This window comes from Lagopus leucura, unplaced genomic scaffold (genome assembly GCF_019238085.1).
Source record: "Lagopus leucura isolate 7727_CA_CO unplaced genomic scaffold, USGS_WTPT01 Super-Scaffold_100004, whole genome shotgun sequence".
NCBI classification, from domain to species: domain Eukaryota; kingdom Metazoa; phylum Chordata; class Aves; order Galliformes; family Phasianidae; genus Lagopus; species Lagopus leucura.
In genome coordinates this window covers 13,669,692-13,688,333 of record NW_024962264.1, presented here as the reverse complement: position 1 = coordinate 13,688,333, position 18,642 = coordinate 13,669,692, and the positions used below count along the sequence as shown (strand labels likewise).

At 44.7% G+C, this 18,642-nt stretch overlaps 2 protein-coding genes across 5 annotated transcripts in view; both read right to left on the bottom strand.

The window, feature by feature from the left end:
* FHDC1 (FH2 domain containing 1) overlaps positions 1 to 9,558 on the bottom strand; it is a 30,277-nt gene extending 20,719 nt beyond the window's left edge. The window contains exons 1-3 of the mRNA XM_042871386.1: positions 9,118 to 9,558; positions 3,483 to 3,544; positions 2,746 to 2,848 (exon numbers count right to left, since the gene is read on the bottom strand). Coding sequence (XP_042727320.1) covers positions 2,746 to 2,848; positions 3,483 to 3,544; positions 9,118 to 9,558 — 606 coding nt within the window. The remainder of the gene's footprint in view (positions 1 to 2,745; positions 2,849 to 3,482; positions 3,545 to 9,117) is intronic.
* Positions 9,559 to 13,660: 4,102 nt separating this feature from the next.
* ARFIP1 (ADP ribosylation factor interacting protein 1) overlaps positions 13,661 to 18,642 on the bottom strand; it is a 40,259-nt gene continuing 35,277 nt past the window's right edge. For all 4 annotated transcript variants that reach the window (XM_042871016.1, XM_042871014.1, XM_042871015.1 and 1 more), the window contains one exon: positions 13,661 to 16,935. In XM_042871016.1, the coding sequence (XP_042726950.1) occupies positions 16,780 to 16,935 (156 nt within the window). In that variant the 3' untranslated portion in view covers positions 13,661 to 16,779. The remainder of the gene's footprint in view (positions 16,936 to 18,642) is intronic.

The following is an 18,642-nucleotide window of genomic DNA, read 5'->3' as shown; positions in this document are numbered from 1 at the left end:
CCAGGAATGGTGCTCCTCCCTCTCTGCTTTCACTTTGTCAGACCAAAGGTTTATAGTAACATATAAAAGAAAGAAGACAGCTCCAAACACACTGCTATCAGGGTGGAGCATATGACTGGCAGAGGGTACTTGGACCTCATTCCAACTTGCAAGACAACTGTGCTGCTGGGAAACGTGACTTAAATAGCTGAGCTGCTGAAATGAGCATGCAAAGGGGAACTGCAGAAGGACACCCATGGTCATACCAAGACAGGTTTAGAACTGGTAAATGAATAAAAGCTATCTGTCTGCCTAGGCTCTGCTCATAGTAATTCTTAACTCCTACAACAATAGAGCAGGTCTGTAAAAGAATGGGAAGTATTCAGGGGTAATCTCAGAGACACCTGGCTGAGTACAGGTGCAACGCTCTGCAGGACACGCCAATGACAGTGCTGTGCCAAAGCTGTCATGTGGACCACTAGCTTGAAAAGAATTGATGAACTATTAAACCAGAAAGGGTACACCAGAACAAATAGCATCCCTTCATCTAATATCTCGAGTGATTTGGGATTATTTCCTTGTATGTACCATTCTGATGCCTTCCCCTTAAAAAACCGTGAAAAAATATTCCAGGGCATAAATATTCCAGGATTCAGATTAGGAAGCAGATAATAAACTCACAAAAAAGAAGGAAGCATGCAAGGAGAACAATGAAAATAAATTTAGAAGAAAAAAAAAAAACAAACAAACAAACAAAAAAAAAAAACCAACAAGACAAACAACAAAAGCTCTAAGGCATCTAAAGAGAAGGATTTTTTTTAACTGACTACACTAAAATTCCAGGAGCCAGAAGTACCAAATGAGTTACAGGGCCCACTTACTCTTCAAGAAACTGCATTATGAGGACATGAAGGCACTGAAACACCTTTCCATTCCAACAGCAGCAATAGTCCATCACATGACATCTCCCTGCCCTGCCCCAGCTCTAGCTGTGGTGCTTCACAGAGCTTTCCACAACGCAGTGAAAGCTCCCAGTGAAACAATTAAAGGGAGAATAACAGTGGGGAAAGGGGTCTTTCCTTTTCCTGACAGTGAGCAAAGAGATCTCTGAAGCATGGAACTAATGACATACAATACAAATATTTGCACACAGGGAACAAACTTCTTCTCAGCCTTCCCTTGAGAACAGCAATAAATCTAACACTTAATGCCCTGTGATTTCTCATACTCCCCTACACCACAAAATCTCTTCTATTCATTCATCAAATGTCTCCATAAAAGCACTTCTTAAGTGCTCTGGACTATCTTGATAGGTAGGCTTGTTGTCAAATTGCCTGATAGGAAATACAACACCTACATCACATTGGAGCATGCTCTTCAAAACGTTTTCTACTTGTGTTAAAATATGAACCAACTCTAGACAAGAAAGAGGAAAAGAATGAAATATACCTTCCTTTCAGTCTATTTTGCTCAGAACACAGTTAACTAGGAGTCACTTTCTCTTAAGCTCCAATGTTTTCCTCTGCCTGCCTCTTTAAGAGGAAGAAAACAAACTGTTTAAACATAGGAATATGCACTGAAATTCAAACAAAGAGGAAAGGGTGAACAGTTTGAACTCCCAAAATCACTTCCATTCTTTTTTTCAGATTACTTTTGTACTTGCTGACACCCTCCAAGTTTAAGAAAAACAAAAACAAAAAACCGTTAAGAGAACAACATAACACTTATTTTTCTTTCTTATGAGATTCCTTGCAAAAATAGCTCAATTTAAGGCAATACACTAGACAGTTTCTGTGTGTCAGACTGGATCTGAGATTTGCTGCTGCATAGGGGAAACACCGCTTGGACCGTATGACCTTGAAGTGGTAAAGTGTGCGTGCATTGAGGTTGATCTATGAGTGGATGTTAACTAGCAATTTCCCGGGTTTCAGTCACTGCTTTGATGTGAAGCAAACAAGCAATTCTAATGTTAATTTTCTCAAATCTGTGGTATACATTTCTCTCGAGTACGTACTAATGGGTCAGTGTAAATACATGAACAGACAAGGAACTGTGCATCATTAAGCAGGGCTTCGCCTCCTTAGTCATCTGAATGGGCTTGAAGGGTGGGACCGGGAGGGGAGAAAGCAGCACCTGTATCTGCACGGTATCATGGCCTAGGGACAGAGCAGAACGCGCTGCTGGTGATTCTGCGTCTGCTACCAGGTCTCCTTTGGAGCACAGAGCAATGTTTGCAAGTTCTATGGCTGCTGCACAGAGAAGCCTTTCTGCACTTGTTGGAACCCGATGATCCAGGCCAAGGAGCCAAGAGATCCCATATGCACCAAACAAGCAGCAAACCAGAAGAGAGAACAGCAGAGGGCTGCTCATATGCAACAGGGAACCATAAGGCAGATGCTAAAGAAGTAAAGCTTCATTCGTTTGCATTAGGATATACTTTGATTCTGAGTTTTCTACTCTGCACCCAAGAGCATTCCAACTCTTGGTAAAATATTTAAGGGACACAAACTCCCAAGGGACATCAGAGAAACAAAAATACTTTCTTTAAGCAGTGCCTCAAAGGTAGGAGAAGTTACTAGATGTGAAGGGAACAACTATGTTGCAACTTCCATACCAAGTGTAAAACACAGATTAAACCTCAGCGCTTGGTGGTTTCCTACACCTGAACTCAAGGTGACTTTACATCAAAATAAAACACTTCATGTTGGAATGCCAGGCAATAGCATTCTGCAATGAAAATAAGCTCCATGCAAAACTATCATTTACCTCCTCTGCTTCTGGTAATAATTTAAGGAACTCATTCAGCAATTCAGAAGCGTAGGGCTCACTTCTTCCATGATAAATATCTTCAATGATGGATTCAGCAGACCTGGAAAAAACAATGGAGTATTCACATTTCTAACACTTGTAGGGCAAATAGTCACATAAATTGAAAAAAAAAAAAAAAAAACAACCCATGCCTGTGCTACTCAAAGGATTATAATGAGGTTATCAGTAATGGTGTTCACAGTAGTATTATTCTAACACTGCTTTCAGTGATGCCTTTACAAGAGGGTAACAACAGTGAATAAAGATAGCATTGAAACAGCTTACTCTCAAAAAAAAAAAAAAAAAAAAAAAAAAAAAAAAAATCCTCACCTCTCTTTTAACCCTGTCCCAGTTGAAACCAGGAAAAAACCCTTTTTTATTAACTCTTTATAATGAAATAAAGGCAATGAAAAGAAGCTTTCATGCAGTATTACATGATATATGTGGGATTCATTGAACTGCACCTGAAAACTCACTTCAACTGGTTAACAAAAACAAAATCTGGATGTTTGGGGCTAAATGATAATGGCACTCAAAGCTAAACACATTTGCACACAAATTCAAGATGTAGTCACTTATGACAACTCTTATAGAGCTGCTAACTCTGCAAGAACAGAGCACGGTATACTCTACATTTGATGACAACTACAAAGATTAGTTTGCACTTGCACCAAGGAAAAAAACCCAAATCTTACTTTTTGAATTGTCTGAGAAATATCCCAATGTTCATACTTCGTTTTGCATCCAAAATGGAAACCTGAGAGAGAGAAAGATTCATCAACCAATACTTAAGAGAAGAGCATACAATGCAGGTGTCATTCCTTAAAATGCAACAGATAATTGCACATGGTTATCATCAAATCATAAGCAAAATGACTACAGAGTGATTTCTAAGCAACAAAGGCCAATTACAGAACCAGTTTTTTTTACCTGGGAAATTGATTGCCCACCCACAGTGCCTTTTTTCAAGCTAAGTGTAAAAACATAACAACACTTATAGAAGGAAGGAATCAAATTCTATTTCATTACAAAGCAAAACCCATTCCTTATTTCATAACGTTGTACCTATGAAACATTGCTTATTAGGCAGTACGTTGTACTGAATTTGAAGGTCGTGCAGTCAGCTGGCATCACACCCCCAAATGCGTGTATTTCAGGAATTATGCAACAAATATAAGGATAGACTTTCTCTACACAGCCCTGATTTAATTCACATCAACAGTCACGTTGAGCAAACAGAAAAATCAATCATTCAACCCCGAATCAAAACCTCAGACAGATGACATTCAAATCTATGTGCATTATCCAAAATGAAACCAGGAGACCACAATAAAATAGTAGCCTCCCTTCACACTGATGATTCACCAGAGAAAAAGACTTTTTCTTACTCTAACAGCATACATGTGAAAACCTGAGATGAAAGGCACTGTTAAAGAATCACGTCCTTAAGGTTAACACAGTCAGAGCTATTTTGTGGCAACAGCTACAAAAATCGTGAGGTTTAGGAGGACAAGAGCACTGTTACATGTTGACAGTACCACCCGACTGCTACAATAAATCAACGCAGTACACAAAGATGTTCAAGACTGTTGGTGGGCTCACGTGATGTTTGAGGTTTTGACAAGCAGAAAGGTGCTTTGACCTCCGTGACAGGGTAACGCTTGGAAACACGTCTGTAAATGAAAAGCTGGCATTGACAAGGAACTGAACCAGCCCACAGTCAGCCGTTTAGTGAAAATGTAGGTATGGCTCATGTGCTATCCCCAAAGTACTACAGCGTAACTCCAGGAGACAGCCTCCTTAGGTGCTGCAAGTAAATGAAACTAATTCAAAAGTTTTCCAAAATGTTGCAATTTCCTCTCTTTTGAAACTGGTAAAGACTGGAGAACAGAAGAAACAGGAGAGTATTCCATTAGATAATTCCTACTAGAACAGTTTCAATTAGCTAACTGCCAGCCTGAAACCCTTCAATTTTAGCATTTGCAAAGATAAGAGGACAGATTGTGGTTTACTCTCTTCTTATCTCGGGAGCTGAGGCCCCCAGATCATTAAGGAAAGCCCCTTACATAGGGCTGGTTCAGCTATCTCTTCCCTCACAGTATTCTAATCTTTTTTCAAATGCAGAGACCTCTCAGTGACCTCTGCAGCCCCAGCCTCTAATTGCCCCGCTCACTGCAAATGCTCTGATTTCCCGGTACTAGTTTAAGCCTGCAAGTTCTGCCACCTTCATTTTAGCTTTGGGCTCGGTTTTTGCTCTTAAAGCAAATTCAGAATTAATCTTCTGTACATACTTGCAGTCACTAACCACCACGCTAACCATTTCCTGGGAAAACTGCTTTCCATGGCACTGCTCAGGTGTACGGGACAACCTCAAATCAAACTAGAGAACTTTTTCATGTCTTCCCTTGAAGATAAAGAACAGATTATAAGATACACAGCTAAATCTGCCTTATCAGCACAACATGTCAGAACTGTCTTTACTGTAAGTACAAGGACCTTTTTGCTCTGGGTGTGTACTCCAGATTTTCATACTTTCTATTTCAAGCACACAATCAATAAGTGTATGGCTCACTTTTCAGTCATTCCTTACTTGCTGTTCACTTTAAGATTATCAAAAGTTTGAAAAAGCTGACATTACTCTGCTGTCTTGCATAAGTTTCCAGATGGGAATGTGAGGACAATGTGAAGGGGGACTCAGTAGGTACACCATAAATACATGCTCCTATCCGTGCACAAAAGCACAGCACTTTCCACCTCATGTTCCACAGCACCATGCTACCTATCAGATTCAGAAGCTTCCCCATCGAACTTCCACTTCAATTTGTCCTTGCAGAAAGCTGCCTGCATGTTTTTTCCTCCCAAGTGCTTTTTACCCTTCAAACATGACCTTAGCTTCTGAGAAAGTCTACTCCTATCTCCTGCTCATACACACCTCCAATGCTGGTGCCAGCACCCAGGCTCTGCAGCTCACTGGACACTTCTGCAAGCCACCAGATCACACTGAAATAGCAGAAAAATATTCCAGTAGAAAACAAGCAAAAATCCCCAACAGCATGGTACCAAGCAGCAGACCAGTTCACAGAGGGCCTGAGGATGACCAAAGGCAGCACGTAGATGAGGAACTGGAGCTGAGGGCTGGCACAGGGCAGTGCAGCTCGCTGGGTGGCCACCAGCCCTCCTGCCCCCCGCTGCCAGGATGGCCACAGCCTGGGAAAGCAGGTGCTGCACTGCTCCCAACCGTGGGGAAAGTAATTTGCAGTTGGTGTGTAAACATAATTCTACAACCCCTGTTTTTCAGACTCAAATTACGTGAAACCATAGGGGCAAATTAAGCTCTTAGGGAAACATGTTAATTAATCTCCTAAGGGTTTGGGGAAGACTTGTTTATGGAAAGGAAAGCGTGTGTTGGAGGAGTTGGTCTCAAATCTCAAAGAGGCTTCTGTTATAATGATGATGTTTAGTAGTGAGCCTCCAGAACTGAGATTCCAAAACCTGAACTAGGTACCTCATCTGCCTGTGTAAAGCACCGAGGAGTCAGGAACTAAAAGGACATGCAGTCCTGTAAGGGTAAGAGAAGGCTTCTTCCAGAACTGCCCACAATTCTATGACTTTTCTGCAGGAGGCACAAAACCCATTTCCCTTCTGTCTCCAGGGGAACCCTCAGCACTGGCTGCAGAGTCCATCTTCGCTGCTCCCACTGAAGGGACACTGCTATACAGAGAGCAAGGAGTCAGGGGAGCAAAGGCTCTGCCCATGCACAGGTGCATCATGCTGGACAGATTTTCTTCAGGTTTGGAACCGAGAATTCTTCAACTTAGGCATGTGAAAATTTGCTGTTGACATACTACAGCAACTAACTAATCGCAGAATGGCTTGGGTTCAAAAGGACCTCAAAACCCACCCAGCCCCAACCCCTGCCATGGGCAGGACTGCCCCCCACCAGCTCAGGTCCCATCCAGACTAGCCTTGAGCCCTTCCAGCAATAGAGCACCACAGCTTCCCTGGGCAGCTGTGTCAGGGCCTCGTGTCCTCTGATGAACTTTCTCCTAACATTTAATCTAATCCTCCCCTCTTTTAGTTTAAAGACATCCCCTCTTGATCTCTGAAGAACATTTTTCGTTGCTAGACCATAAAGCATTCTCTAAAATCAACTGTGTTTTACACAGAATGATGAGAGGTGCTGAGACACAAAACACCTTCTCCACCTTCCCTTGTTAGGCTAGTGACACGACCCAGAGCAGAACCACCACCTCCTACTTTAATGCTCTGCCCACAAGATCACACTGATGCCACATGCACCTCAGCTCCTTTGCAGCTTCCCAGTGAGCCCAGGGTCACCACCATAGCACTGCCAGATGACAGAAATCACAAGGTCTGCTCCAACCTCCATAGCGGTGCTGAATGATGGCTGCAGTAACGCGCAAGCAGTTGCATAGCTGTTCTTCCACACTTGCAGTGACACATGGCTCTTTGGGATTATCTCCTTCCCTTCTTACTAAGCTGCTAGCACTGCAAAGCCCATTAACACTCGAGGCATTGCTCATCGCTGTCAGACATGCTGTTGTGGCATGCTTGACAAGGGAGCTGAGCACTTTGTCACTTCAGCAGCGCAATCAGCGCCGAGAGGCAAATCCACTGCCTCACTGCCTGCCATCTGCCAGCAGCAGCCCTGCGATGGGCCAGGCAGGCATCAAGCCACAGGCATGCCTGGGTCCACTGCATCAGCTCTGGATGTGTGCAGAAAAGCATTAACTTGTAACAAGGCAGAGGTCTGGCTCCATGGGGCCCTACCTTGGAAAGCATATATTCTGAAAACCTTTAATTTTTTCCTCTAATTCCCTCCAAGGAACCCCCAGCTTCAAGCTGTACATGAGTTCTGGAGCACAGTGGGGTCTTCTCTGCCTCCACCTACTGTACACCAGAGGCCACGTTCAGTTAATGAAATTTATTAGCATTTCTAATATAGATCTTCAGCACATGTCAGCCCTGGATGGGGGCAGGTGCTTCACAGCAAGCACGCATGGATGGACGTGCATCCACACGCAGTGCAGGAAGTCCACTCACTGCAGTCTGACTCCAAGATGCACACATCTCAAGCACCGCAAGCGGGCTAATGACTACCTCTGGTGATGGCCTCAATTACCTCTTCCTGATGTCAGGGTTGCAGTATACATGCCTGCTTAAATCTCCTATTACCATCTGTGTACAACAGGAACACCATCAGCACACCAAGTTCTCACCTGACACTGATTATTCTGCCATCTTCCAAATTCTGCAAGATACCATCTGCTTGCAGGCCCTATTTTTTCACTAAAAACAGTCATGCCTATTAACCCTGCGCCCTCTGTTCTCCGTTTATGAGCAAACACGCATAGAGACACACATCTGTGATTAAATCTACATTTCTATCCCCCAGTTACTTTGCAGAAAGATCACTCGAGACAATCCGGCTCAGCCTACACAAAAAGGCTGCCCCTAAGTCAGGATTTGGGTGCTAGAAAAGTCACTTCTCAGCACACTGTGGAGGGTTTGAACAGCAAGCATTGGGAATGCAGCCCTCCCTACCAGACCACAAAGGAGTCTTCTGGTAATACTGCAAATCAAGGTTAGTTCCGAGTCCTAAAAAAGCACAGTAGATGCAATAAGTAGATGCATTCACTAGCAGGAAGGCTACATTTATGAAAGTTGAAACTTCACAATTATCCCAATTAGATAGCAAATTCCCTTAACCACTGCATTAAATTTAATATCCTTGTTGTCATTTCGGTACTTCCCCTCTTGACATATATAGTACACATAACATTAACCCTTGCCATTGGATTCTCCTCCCTCCTGCCTCATACTTTTGCATTTGACAGTGCAACAGCCATTGTGGAAGTGCCATCTGTGGCACTGAGGGACATGGTTAGTGGGCATGATGGTGATGGTTTGAGGGTTAGACTAAATGATCAAAGAGGTCTTTTCCAGCCTTAAGGATTCTATGAAGAGCTAAAGAGAAAGACTGCAACACACACATTTCACACCAAAAGCTCAAGAGCTCTCCAAAAAAATTAAACAAAGCGCCTTCGGCTCCTTTCATTTCCATATACTTAAACAGGAGGCCAGAACAGCAGCACTTACACAGTTACAATAAAAAAAAGCAGTTAGCACTCTGAAAAACATATCCGTGCCACCAAGAACAGAGCTGATCCTCCCTGTTGTCCCCCTTCCCTTCAAACCACAACACATTTGCATTAAGAACGAACTACAACAGAAAGGCAAGACGGAATTCACACCAGATATGGTGTTACATACATCACTGTGCAAAAGAGATTTTTCTTTGGTTCTTACCTCCTCTTTAGTCTCTTTAAACGAAGCTTTTAATGACCGGCTCCTCGGGTCTGGTGGCTTGGTTTCCTCCTGCTGCCCAAAGAGCTCCTCGATCGTCTTGGTGTCGATCTGGTACTGTGGCCTCGCAGCAATCGTCCAGATATTGGTTTTGCCCCGGACTTGTTCCTCAGGGATGGTTTTCCAGAAGAAACTCCTCATCCGTTTCTTCCTGCTGTGACCGTCATGCCCGTTGGTCAGCTGTGGGTGCAGAGGCAGGCTGGGCCCTGGCAGCGGGGGGGGCGGCGGGGGCAGCGGCGGAGCAGGGGGGGCCTCTGCTGGGGGGCATGGCGGCGGGGGGGGGGGGGAGGTGGCCGGCGGGTCCTCACTCATCAATCCTGCTGCCACCGAGAGAGCTCCATTCTCCTTGTCATTGGCCAGGGAGAGACAATTCATAACATGCATGTTAGGCCTCTCCGGGAGGAGAGAGCGCTACTTCCACGGGGCTGCCTGGAGCATGGGTCACACTGCTTCACGCGCTACTCTGCTGGTGGAGCATCTTCACAGCCTGCAGCAACAGACAGGCAACTCGGGTCAGTGACTGCATGCTGCCCCCCACACCAAAAACACAGCGCAATTCAGGCATGATAGCCACCAGCTTGACAAAGCTGCCCCTCGTTGCTGATTTCAGCACCCAGGTTACCAGAGCAAGTGCAGTAAGCAGGGAGAGAACTGCCCAGCACCGGAGTTTTCCACAGCTGGTAAGGGTTTTGCATCTCTCGATGAGGTTCCCTCTCAAAGCAGCAGAACAGGAATTACAACCGTTCTGAGCGGTTTTCTCACACTGCCACCTACCAAACAAAGATACTGCCGATGGCAGTGAATTGTCAAGTAAGAATCCAACTTTAGTAAAAGGTACAATCCTGACAAGCTGCACCTGTCAGCTTCATTTTCCTTACACCTTTCAGAGAAAAATGACCGTATTTCATACGCAGACTAACAAAGAATGTTTTACAAAAACATTCTCAGAAACATTTGGGTATTTACTAAAAAATGAAACAAACCAAAACAAGAAGCTATCTCACAATGAAAACCGAGATAGACCTGAACAAGGAAAGCTGCTGAGCACAAAGCAATGACAGAAAACTTGCCAGAAAGAGCTGAAGTCATGCCCTGGCACCAGCACAGAGGTCTGGCAGTGGTTTAGCTACGTGTCTACTCAGCGGTGCTCAAGAGGAGCTAATGGCAGTCCCGATCAATTTGACATCCGATAATGGTGACGAAAACCTTTGCTATTTCTGCCAGTGATCCATCATTAGGGTGCTCATGAGCAAACAGAGCCAGGTACGGAAACAGCCCTCGGGGCAAATTCTCTCTTGATCTGCAAAAGCCTCAGCTACACACAGCTTCTCTGAAGCCAGTGGAAATTGACACAAAACGATCCGCTTCACTTTTTCTCCCCAAAAAATGCAATAGACTCCACTTTCTCGCCTCGGATTTTCATCTTTTTCCACCTCATATGGAAACTGTGTGACATTTAAACCATAGGAAAGATGGAAAGCATTTTAATGGCAGGGTAAAAAGGGGAAGAGCCACAAAGAAAGCAGAGCAGGATAGAGGGTTTCAAATTCAAATTAGCATTAATATCCAGCTGCTATTACAGAGCTCTGTGCTCATTCCTCTCCTCCCAACTTCATCATCACAGAGGCACAGAGGCATGAAAACGCAGGTGCAAGGTGCTGGAGAGAAATTAACCACTCGGAGCAATTAACCGTTGCATTAATTTAAAGAAATACTCAACTTGGAAAACCTTTTCTTCGTTTACCTTGGGACGCAACATGTATCCACCGTCTTCCACTGACACAAAGCTGCATTCAACAGTTATTAATTCCTAACTCCAGTTCCCACGTGTTAAAGAGGAGAAAAAAAAAAAAAAAAAGAGACAGGGAGGCAGAGCTGCCATGCCCCCGGGCAACGTGCGGGAGCCTGACTTGGAAATTTCCAACAAATCTTGAGGAGAGAGGACTCAAACCCCGAGAAAATCAGGCCAGAGGGGTGAATCACCAGTCCCAGCACCCACGCAGAGGCAGCCCCGTGGAAAAGGACCGATCTCAGCCCGAGCGCTGCGGAGTTAACGAGAGACACTCCTAGAGCAAGGAGCGGAGTACACCATGCAGGAAAACATCCCGACCTAGATGAGAAGGCTGATAGAGCAGAAAAGCTGTTTTCAAGCCACCGAGCCCTGCTCCACTCTAGGTGAGGCAGCTGCCAGCCCGGAGCAGGGAACGGGACGCGGCAGAGGTAAGGCAGCTCCGGAGGCACGGCACGGAGAGCGGCATCCGCCGTGCCTTCAGGCAGAGACGCGGATGGCAGGACCGCGGTCTGCAGATGCCGGCCACGGCAGGCACGGAGCTCTGCAAAGCTGCCTCCCGAGGGTCCCCTTCGCACCCTTCAGATTGAAGGGAAGAAAGGCACGCGAGACCAAACGTTTGAGAGGTCTCAACTACGCTTCTCTACCCGGTGCTTGTTATCCAAAGTAGCCCGAGGAGCCAGAGCACGTCCCGACTGTGCCCGTATTTGGCATAAAAGCAGCATTTCGTTTCATTGTTTCAGGCAACCTCATCTAACTTGGAAAACGCACTGTGGGAGCAACTTGCTCCCCGGATCAGAAGACTGAAGCAATTCGTTTCTTAAGAAGGCGGCGGCGACGGCCGAGCCGCGCGTGGGCAGGCAGCGGAGCGCAGGTGGGGCCGAGGGGCGCCGGCACCGCGGAGCGCCGCGGGACTGCCTGCTGCACTGCCGGCACCGCGCAGCCCGAGCGCGGCATGCGGCTCTGCGGGGCCGGGAAGGGGCCTCCCTCCCCGGCGCTTCGTCAGGGGGCGCGGCTCCAGCTCCTCTGTATTGGTAATAAAAAGGATTAATTCCCGCTCCCAGCCGCTTCACTCACCCTATTCCTCCTAGGAGGGGACCCAGACCGCGCGAGAAACTCCGCTGCCCGGGGACGCCCTTACCCGGTGCCGAGGTGCCGGAGCGGCGGCGTGGAGAGCCGCTCGGACGGAAGGACGTAGGACGGCTGCGGCACTCCGAGGCGCCCCGCGCCCGTCGCTCCCTCGCGCCCTGCCCCCAGGGCCGGGCCCGGCCCCGCCGCCCCCCCCGCGCCCCCGCCCCCCCCCCCGCCGCCCCCCGCCACCCCGCCCCGCTCGGCGGCCGCCCCCGCGCCGCAGCCTCGGAACCCCGGCAACGGGGCAGCGCCGAGCCCTCCGCCCCGCCGCGCGGCCCCGGCCAGCTCACCTCCGCCGGGCGGCACCACGCAGCCGGCCCAGCCGCCGTCTCCTCGCATCGCGCCGCCGGAGCGCAGCCGAGGGCAGCGGGCGGGGTTACGCGCACGCGCGGCGCGGGCGGGGCCGCGGCAGGTGACAGCGCGACCGGGGCGCCGCATCCCCCCGGGCTGAGGGGAAGCGAGGACCGCTGGGGAGCCGCTGCCATCCGCGTCCGGGCAGGAAGCGCCGGGCTGCGGGGCGTGTAGGAGCCCCGGCAGGGACGGGGAGCGGAGCCGGGAGCGGCGGGAGGACAAAAGCACATCCAGCGCAGCTGTACCGTCCTTCTTGAGCGCTGCTGCCGCCCATGGCGGCAGGAGGCGGCACGTGAGAGCTACCTTCACCCGTGCAGGCCCCTCGCAGCTTCCCGACACGAAGCCCAGCCCCCCTGTGGCAGGGTGAGCTGCTACTCCGCTCGGAACCAGCACTGACCTTCCTCGGGAGCTCAAGGCTTCGGCAGCAGGGCAGTAGGAGCTTGGCCAGATACGAAATTAAATCCTTAACTTTCCTTCATCCTGTCGGATATTTTCCTTCAGCTTTTGAAACACAACGTTAGCAAATTAAGTTGAAAATCCTCCCCAAGAAAAATGTGAACACAGAGCCTGCAGAAGTTCTGCCCACATGGCTAAATTTCAGAGGCACAAGCAGCCGAGAACAGGTCTTCACAGTAGGAAGCATTGGGCAACTTTAATAACAGGTAAAGCAAAGAGCCCCACCTATAATAAGCACCAAACACACCTCCCTAAAACAGATAGCGTTGAGATGGGCTGGCACTCTCCAAACAGAAGTCCCAGTGTCAATATTTTAAAATTACCTGTTAAATACAATACTCAAGACAGTTCTCAAGGTACGTTAGTGCATTGCTTTTTCATTAGAGGAGAAAAAGTCTTGTGTAAGTCCTGTGCTTTTTCCAGAGCATGAAGAGCTTCTAATGCTGTAGGCTGAAGATGAATTTTGTGATTAAACTGTAAGAACAGCTTGTGATCAAGCTGTAAGAACACTGAACAAATGAGGTAGTTACCTTCACTACAAGCCCTCAATCCTACTGTGCCTGGACAAAAGCAGGAGAGAAAGCTAATTGCCACACTTCAGATGCATTGAAACCATATTCTATTTGGTTTCAAAATTAATGACCATGATAAGTTAACCTCTTGCAACAAAGCCCTGCAATTAATTACCCCTATCACATAAAACCAGCATGATGCATACATATAGGTAAGAAAGGCAAATCAAGACTGAACAGGCAACGCTTGTTTTTAGTCCTATTTAATTCCCAAGTACTTGAATTTACAACCTTCAATATTCTTTAAAAGGCAGTAAGGTGTGTAATTATTATTTTAATTAGCATAGTAGGACATACCATTTGCCGAGTACCATTAACTGGGAGCACACTGCTGACAGCAGAACTGTTCCTGACTGAGCCAATGCATTTACACTGCCATGAACAGTAAGAAGCCCCAACAGAATGTTTGTTTCAGGTTTATTCTGTTCTCTGTCAGATTCCTGCACTTCAGAGATGTTATCACAGCCACAATAGCAGCTGTGATCTACACCTACAAAGACAAGCAACAAGATGAACAGAGAAAAGTAAAACAGGCAAGTCACCTCTGTGCATATTACAGAAAAAAAAAGAAATCAATTTCACAAAACTTTCCTCCCAGTAGCAGGATAAATTTAGGGTAAGGGTGATCACAAAACATGAAAAGATTAACAACTAATGAAGAAAACAGTGACTAGTACAACCTCCTTATTAAGTACGCAGCATGAAAAAGATAACCAGACAAAAATCTGAAGGTAATTGCAGATATGGAATGCTGAATAATGATACTTTATCATTGTTCTAACACCACAATAAAGAGCTGGGGCAGAGAAGCAGAGAAGACATACTGAACATGCCTCCAGTTCAGTTCAAAACAGAAAAGGTGAGGGGGATGTTTTGCCTTGTTTTTATATTACTTTGATCATTTTTTGAAGCAGAGACAGAACAGAGATAAAATTGTTGGGAGAATCTGTTAAAAAGATCGGAATCAAGTTGTTACTTTAATGATAGTGTTACTGAGCTCTGCTTGCATAGACTTCTCTTTAAACACAGCTATAGATACATTTTGCAGTCAGAGGTCTTTGTAAGGGCTTGACAAAGCATGAAGTATGCTAAAGAGCATCTTGCACATTAGAGTAGAAAATCAGTTTGTACAAGCCATACAAAATAAAAATATATTTGAACTTTCTTCACCTCCATTCACATACTATAAAAGGAAGTTGCTAGTACCTTATCCACCAGCTGAACACAAGATTCTCCTCTCTGAGGCAATCAATTAAAAATTGCTTTAGTGAGCAAAATGGAAATCATTCTCCGTTATCTCTGCTATTAAACACTACACCAATTTTGAGTAATTTCTCTTTTCAAACCTTTTCTTCCAGGTGAAGACACTCCAGCAGTTCCAAGCCACCGTTACTCTTTCAAAGAAACCCAAAGCACATAATCCCTGTATATCTCCTATGTATGTCTTTCCCACAGTGTTCTGAGGGCTGATATTTCAATTGTAATCACTATGTTTGCATTCATCACCGATGCTACTATCTGCACTTTCCATCTGAGCTGCACAATCATGCAGTTAACTTCTCGCTTGTACCATCACACCATATACATGCCAAGATTCAGAGAAAACTGGAAACCAGCACTTCATTTAAGCTGTAAAATATGATGAAGTTATCTCTGTAAGTTTAAAAATCAAGAATACTGAAGGATTTGTTTCCTTGAGTTTGCATTCAACTTCAACTTGCATGCTATTAAACCATTCTGTAATAGATGAACAATATTGCTGTTATAACCTACTACTGACATACATCCCTACCCAATAATTTCTGGTAACTCAAATATAGAGCTCTCGCTGCAGAAGCTGGGTTGCGCTCTTAACCATCACAAGTCAAAGAAGTTTGGCTGCAAACATCTTTAATATGAATACAAAATTCACATAGGATATACGTTCTGGGGAATGTAAACTAACTATTACAAGAGATTCTGACAGAATCAAAACATAAAGAAGACTGTCAGGCCAAGAATTTAATGAGGAATGATTAAAAAGTTTGATTTACCGCTACATTACAATTCTGTTAAGCACTGAAAACTTTAAGAATGTCAGCTGAAAGGCATTTGAACATACAGTACATAAATCATACAATCCACACAGTTGTAAATAACATATCTGAAGTATTTCAGTTTTACTTCATAGAACACAAAGCAACGTAACATGTGCAAATGAGGACTCCAATAAACTGAATTTAAAACGGATATGATAAAACTGACAGAATTTTACATTTGAGGAAGGACTACGCTACAGACGGAGAAATTAAAAAGAAGTATCCTCCACACTGCTCTCATTGCTGAAGTATGCTTTTCAATTAAACAGAAAAATCATACTGGCCCAATCTCCTCACTCAAAATTCTAACTGCCCATGAAGGTCAACTAAAGCTTTTACTTGTTCTAAGTACAAACAAACAGCATTTATAGTCTCCTTTCCCATGCTGGGAACCGACAAACCGTTTACATGAAAGGGTTTTTGCATCATGTACACTGGTTGAAAATATCTTATAAAAAGGCACATACCTGTGATTTAAGGCTAGTATGGTTGTTTTTTCTTTTCCCATAAAGTAAGATTTTAAATGAGATTAGTACATCGTATGGTTGGCTTCACTCAGCAAACCACTTGGTGCAAAGCAAAGATGTGTGCTTAGAAGCCTCAGACTGCCAGTGATTCTTGCTTTAGTGTTTTTTGTTTTTATCTCTACAATGGAAAGGTACATCTTTTAAAAAGGCATCTGCTACAATTGTATTAGTCAGAGCCAACCGCTACTGCTGCCTTATACGCATGTACTGCATACAAGCCTCATATTATTAATTTGCAAAATATTCTTTTAACTCTCTCCTTTTTAAAAGTCATATGAAAATTATTAAAGATGTTTTCTCTATTTGTCTATAAAATACCAGATGTTGGTACAAATCATGTAAATCTCCATTTGGAAATATTCGGACTAGCCACCAAAATGACCAGAAATCAAAAACATAATTTGTCAGTGCAAATCCATATAGTTTTTTTTTTTCCCCTCCCCCCCTCTCCCCCCATCCCAGCTACAGAAGTAATCACCAGCCTTCACGTACAAAACGAGTGCTCTGTATTTGAAATGATAGAAATTATGTTTAGTTACCTTAAAGTTACCCATTTTCCCAACAAATTCAGTTTTACAATGTCATAAAAGGGAAAAAAAAAAATTAAAGCTCTCTGTGCAAGAATCACTATAACAGTCCTCCAACCCCAACCCTTAATTCTTATTAAAGATTTTAGGTTAACATTGGGTCCTCTTCTCTCATTATTGTTCTTCAAGCCAGGATGGAGCATCTGTTCCAGGAGTTTTCAATTTGATGTGAAACTGTTTAAGTGTCTGTTCAAGCTGCTTTTGATTCCCAGCGAAGTATGCTGCAATAGCATTGTGGAACAGGACAAGCTGATTGTGCAAGACCTTCACCTGCAGACAAGGGCAGACATTCGTTAAGATGAACAGACACTGTCTGTCGTATGTCCATTACAACAAAACAGGCTTATTTGAGATGCTCAGACTTCATACAAGATTCAGTGCGAGTTTCAAAATAGATATACAAAATGCAAATACAAAATTCTGTAACATTAAAAGTGATCCAGTATTTTCATAAAGCACACTTAACAGTCAATAGCAACTCAACATACATGCGTTGCTCTGAGTAATGTCTCCTATTTATTTCCATGGAAACTACAACAGATACAAAGAGCACAATAACATTGTTTAATAGAGGAAATTCTCAGCTACAAAAAATTTTTTCAACATGGTCACCACCACTAGCAATGCATTTTCAACAGCAATGAACGAGAGTCTGCATGCTGCACTCATAAAAATCAGCATGACTGTCCGGAACACAGCTTGACTTCCATGTTGCTGTCACCACTGCTAAAACGCACCACCCACCGCCTCACTGTGCTCACATCCACTGTCTGATTTCCATGAATGTTCAGCAAGTGTCAATGAATTTCAGTGAGTGTCATTTTTTCCACACGCAGGAATTCAATGCCACATCTTTGTACCATACGCATTTCTGTGTCAGATACCATTTTGTCAGACTGCCACTTTGCTGCCATCTGTCTCACAGCAACAGCATGTAATGGGATAGTGGCAGGAAGGTTCACCTTCAATTGCCATACCACCAACATCAGCCTCTGACATCCTGAGCTAACAGAATAAAAAAGGAGGCACTGCTTTCAGAGCAGCCTCCACACATGGACTGAAAGCAATTCACTAAACAGATAATGCTATCACCTACCAAATAATTGATTATGAATACTTGCTTCTTAGAAAGTAGATGCCACGCTACTGCTCAATATACTTACCTGCAACCCAAGCACAACACCTGATAAATGCATTTAAATATACAGTTCATTTATTTGCCCCTCATACAAAGATGTGTACTTTCTAGCTCTTGTATACTTAAATCAAAAGCAACTGATGCTCTTTCCCAACAATATTTCTTCTTGTCCACCTCTGGTAATGCAGGATTTGCAGCACTTGGTCACTGCTTTGATTGTAACACATGTAAAGTAGTTGTGAAACACAAAGCTCCTCACAGCAAGAACAGTGCAGGCAGAAGAGCATAAGAGTAGCTGGAGGACATCTCTGTTTCTCTTCTTATCTAGTCTACAACATCAAGCTAGCTGATCAAGTCTAAGTCAAACAATTGTGAACATTTTCAGTATAGCACCTCAAAGACATGAATAATGACTAGTACCATGAAAAGGCATCTTCCCAGCTTTTCCCTGTAGCCAAAACTCGTTCTTTTTTTCCTACCATGTATTCTCAGCCCAGCACAGCCCCACTCTTGCATCAAAGAACCCCACTACTTCAGCTGGTGACCCTGGGCCCATTTCCAGCCTACAGTAAACTTCATCCAATTTGCCAACATGGAAGAGAACAAAGAAACGGAGGGGCTGACTGAGCCCAAAGGGACGATGACATCAGCACAGTCCAAAAGGGACAGTCTACTCCTATCATGACGGGATGCAAAACTGTCCCTGGGTCTGGTTTAGTCTATGCCTACCAGTTGACCGTGCTTTTACAGGTTATTGAACTAACATGCTCTTATGAGATTCATGCGATTTAGTACAGAGGTGCTTTATTGCCTTCATTTAAGAAAAATGTTGAAGTAAA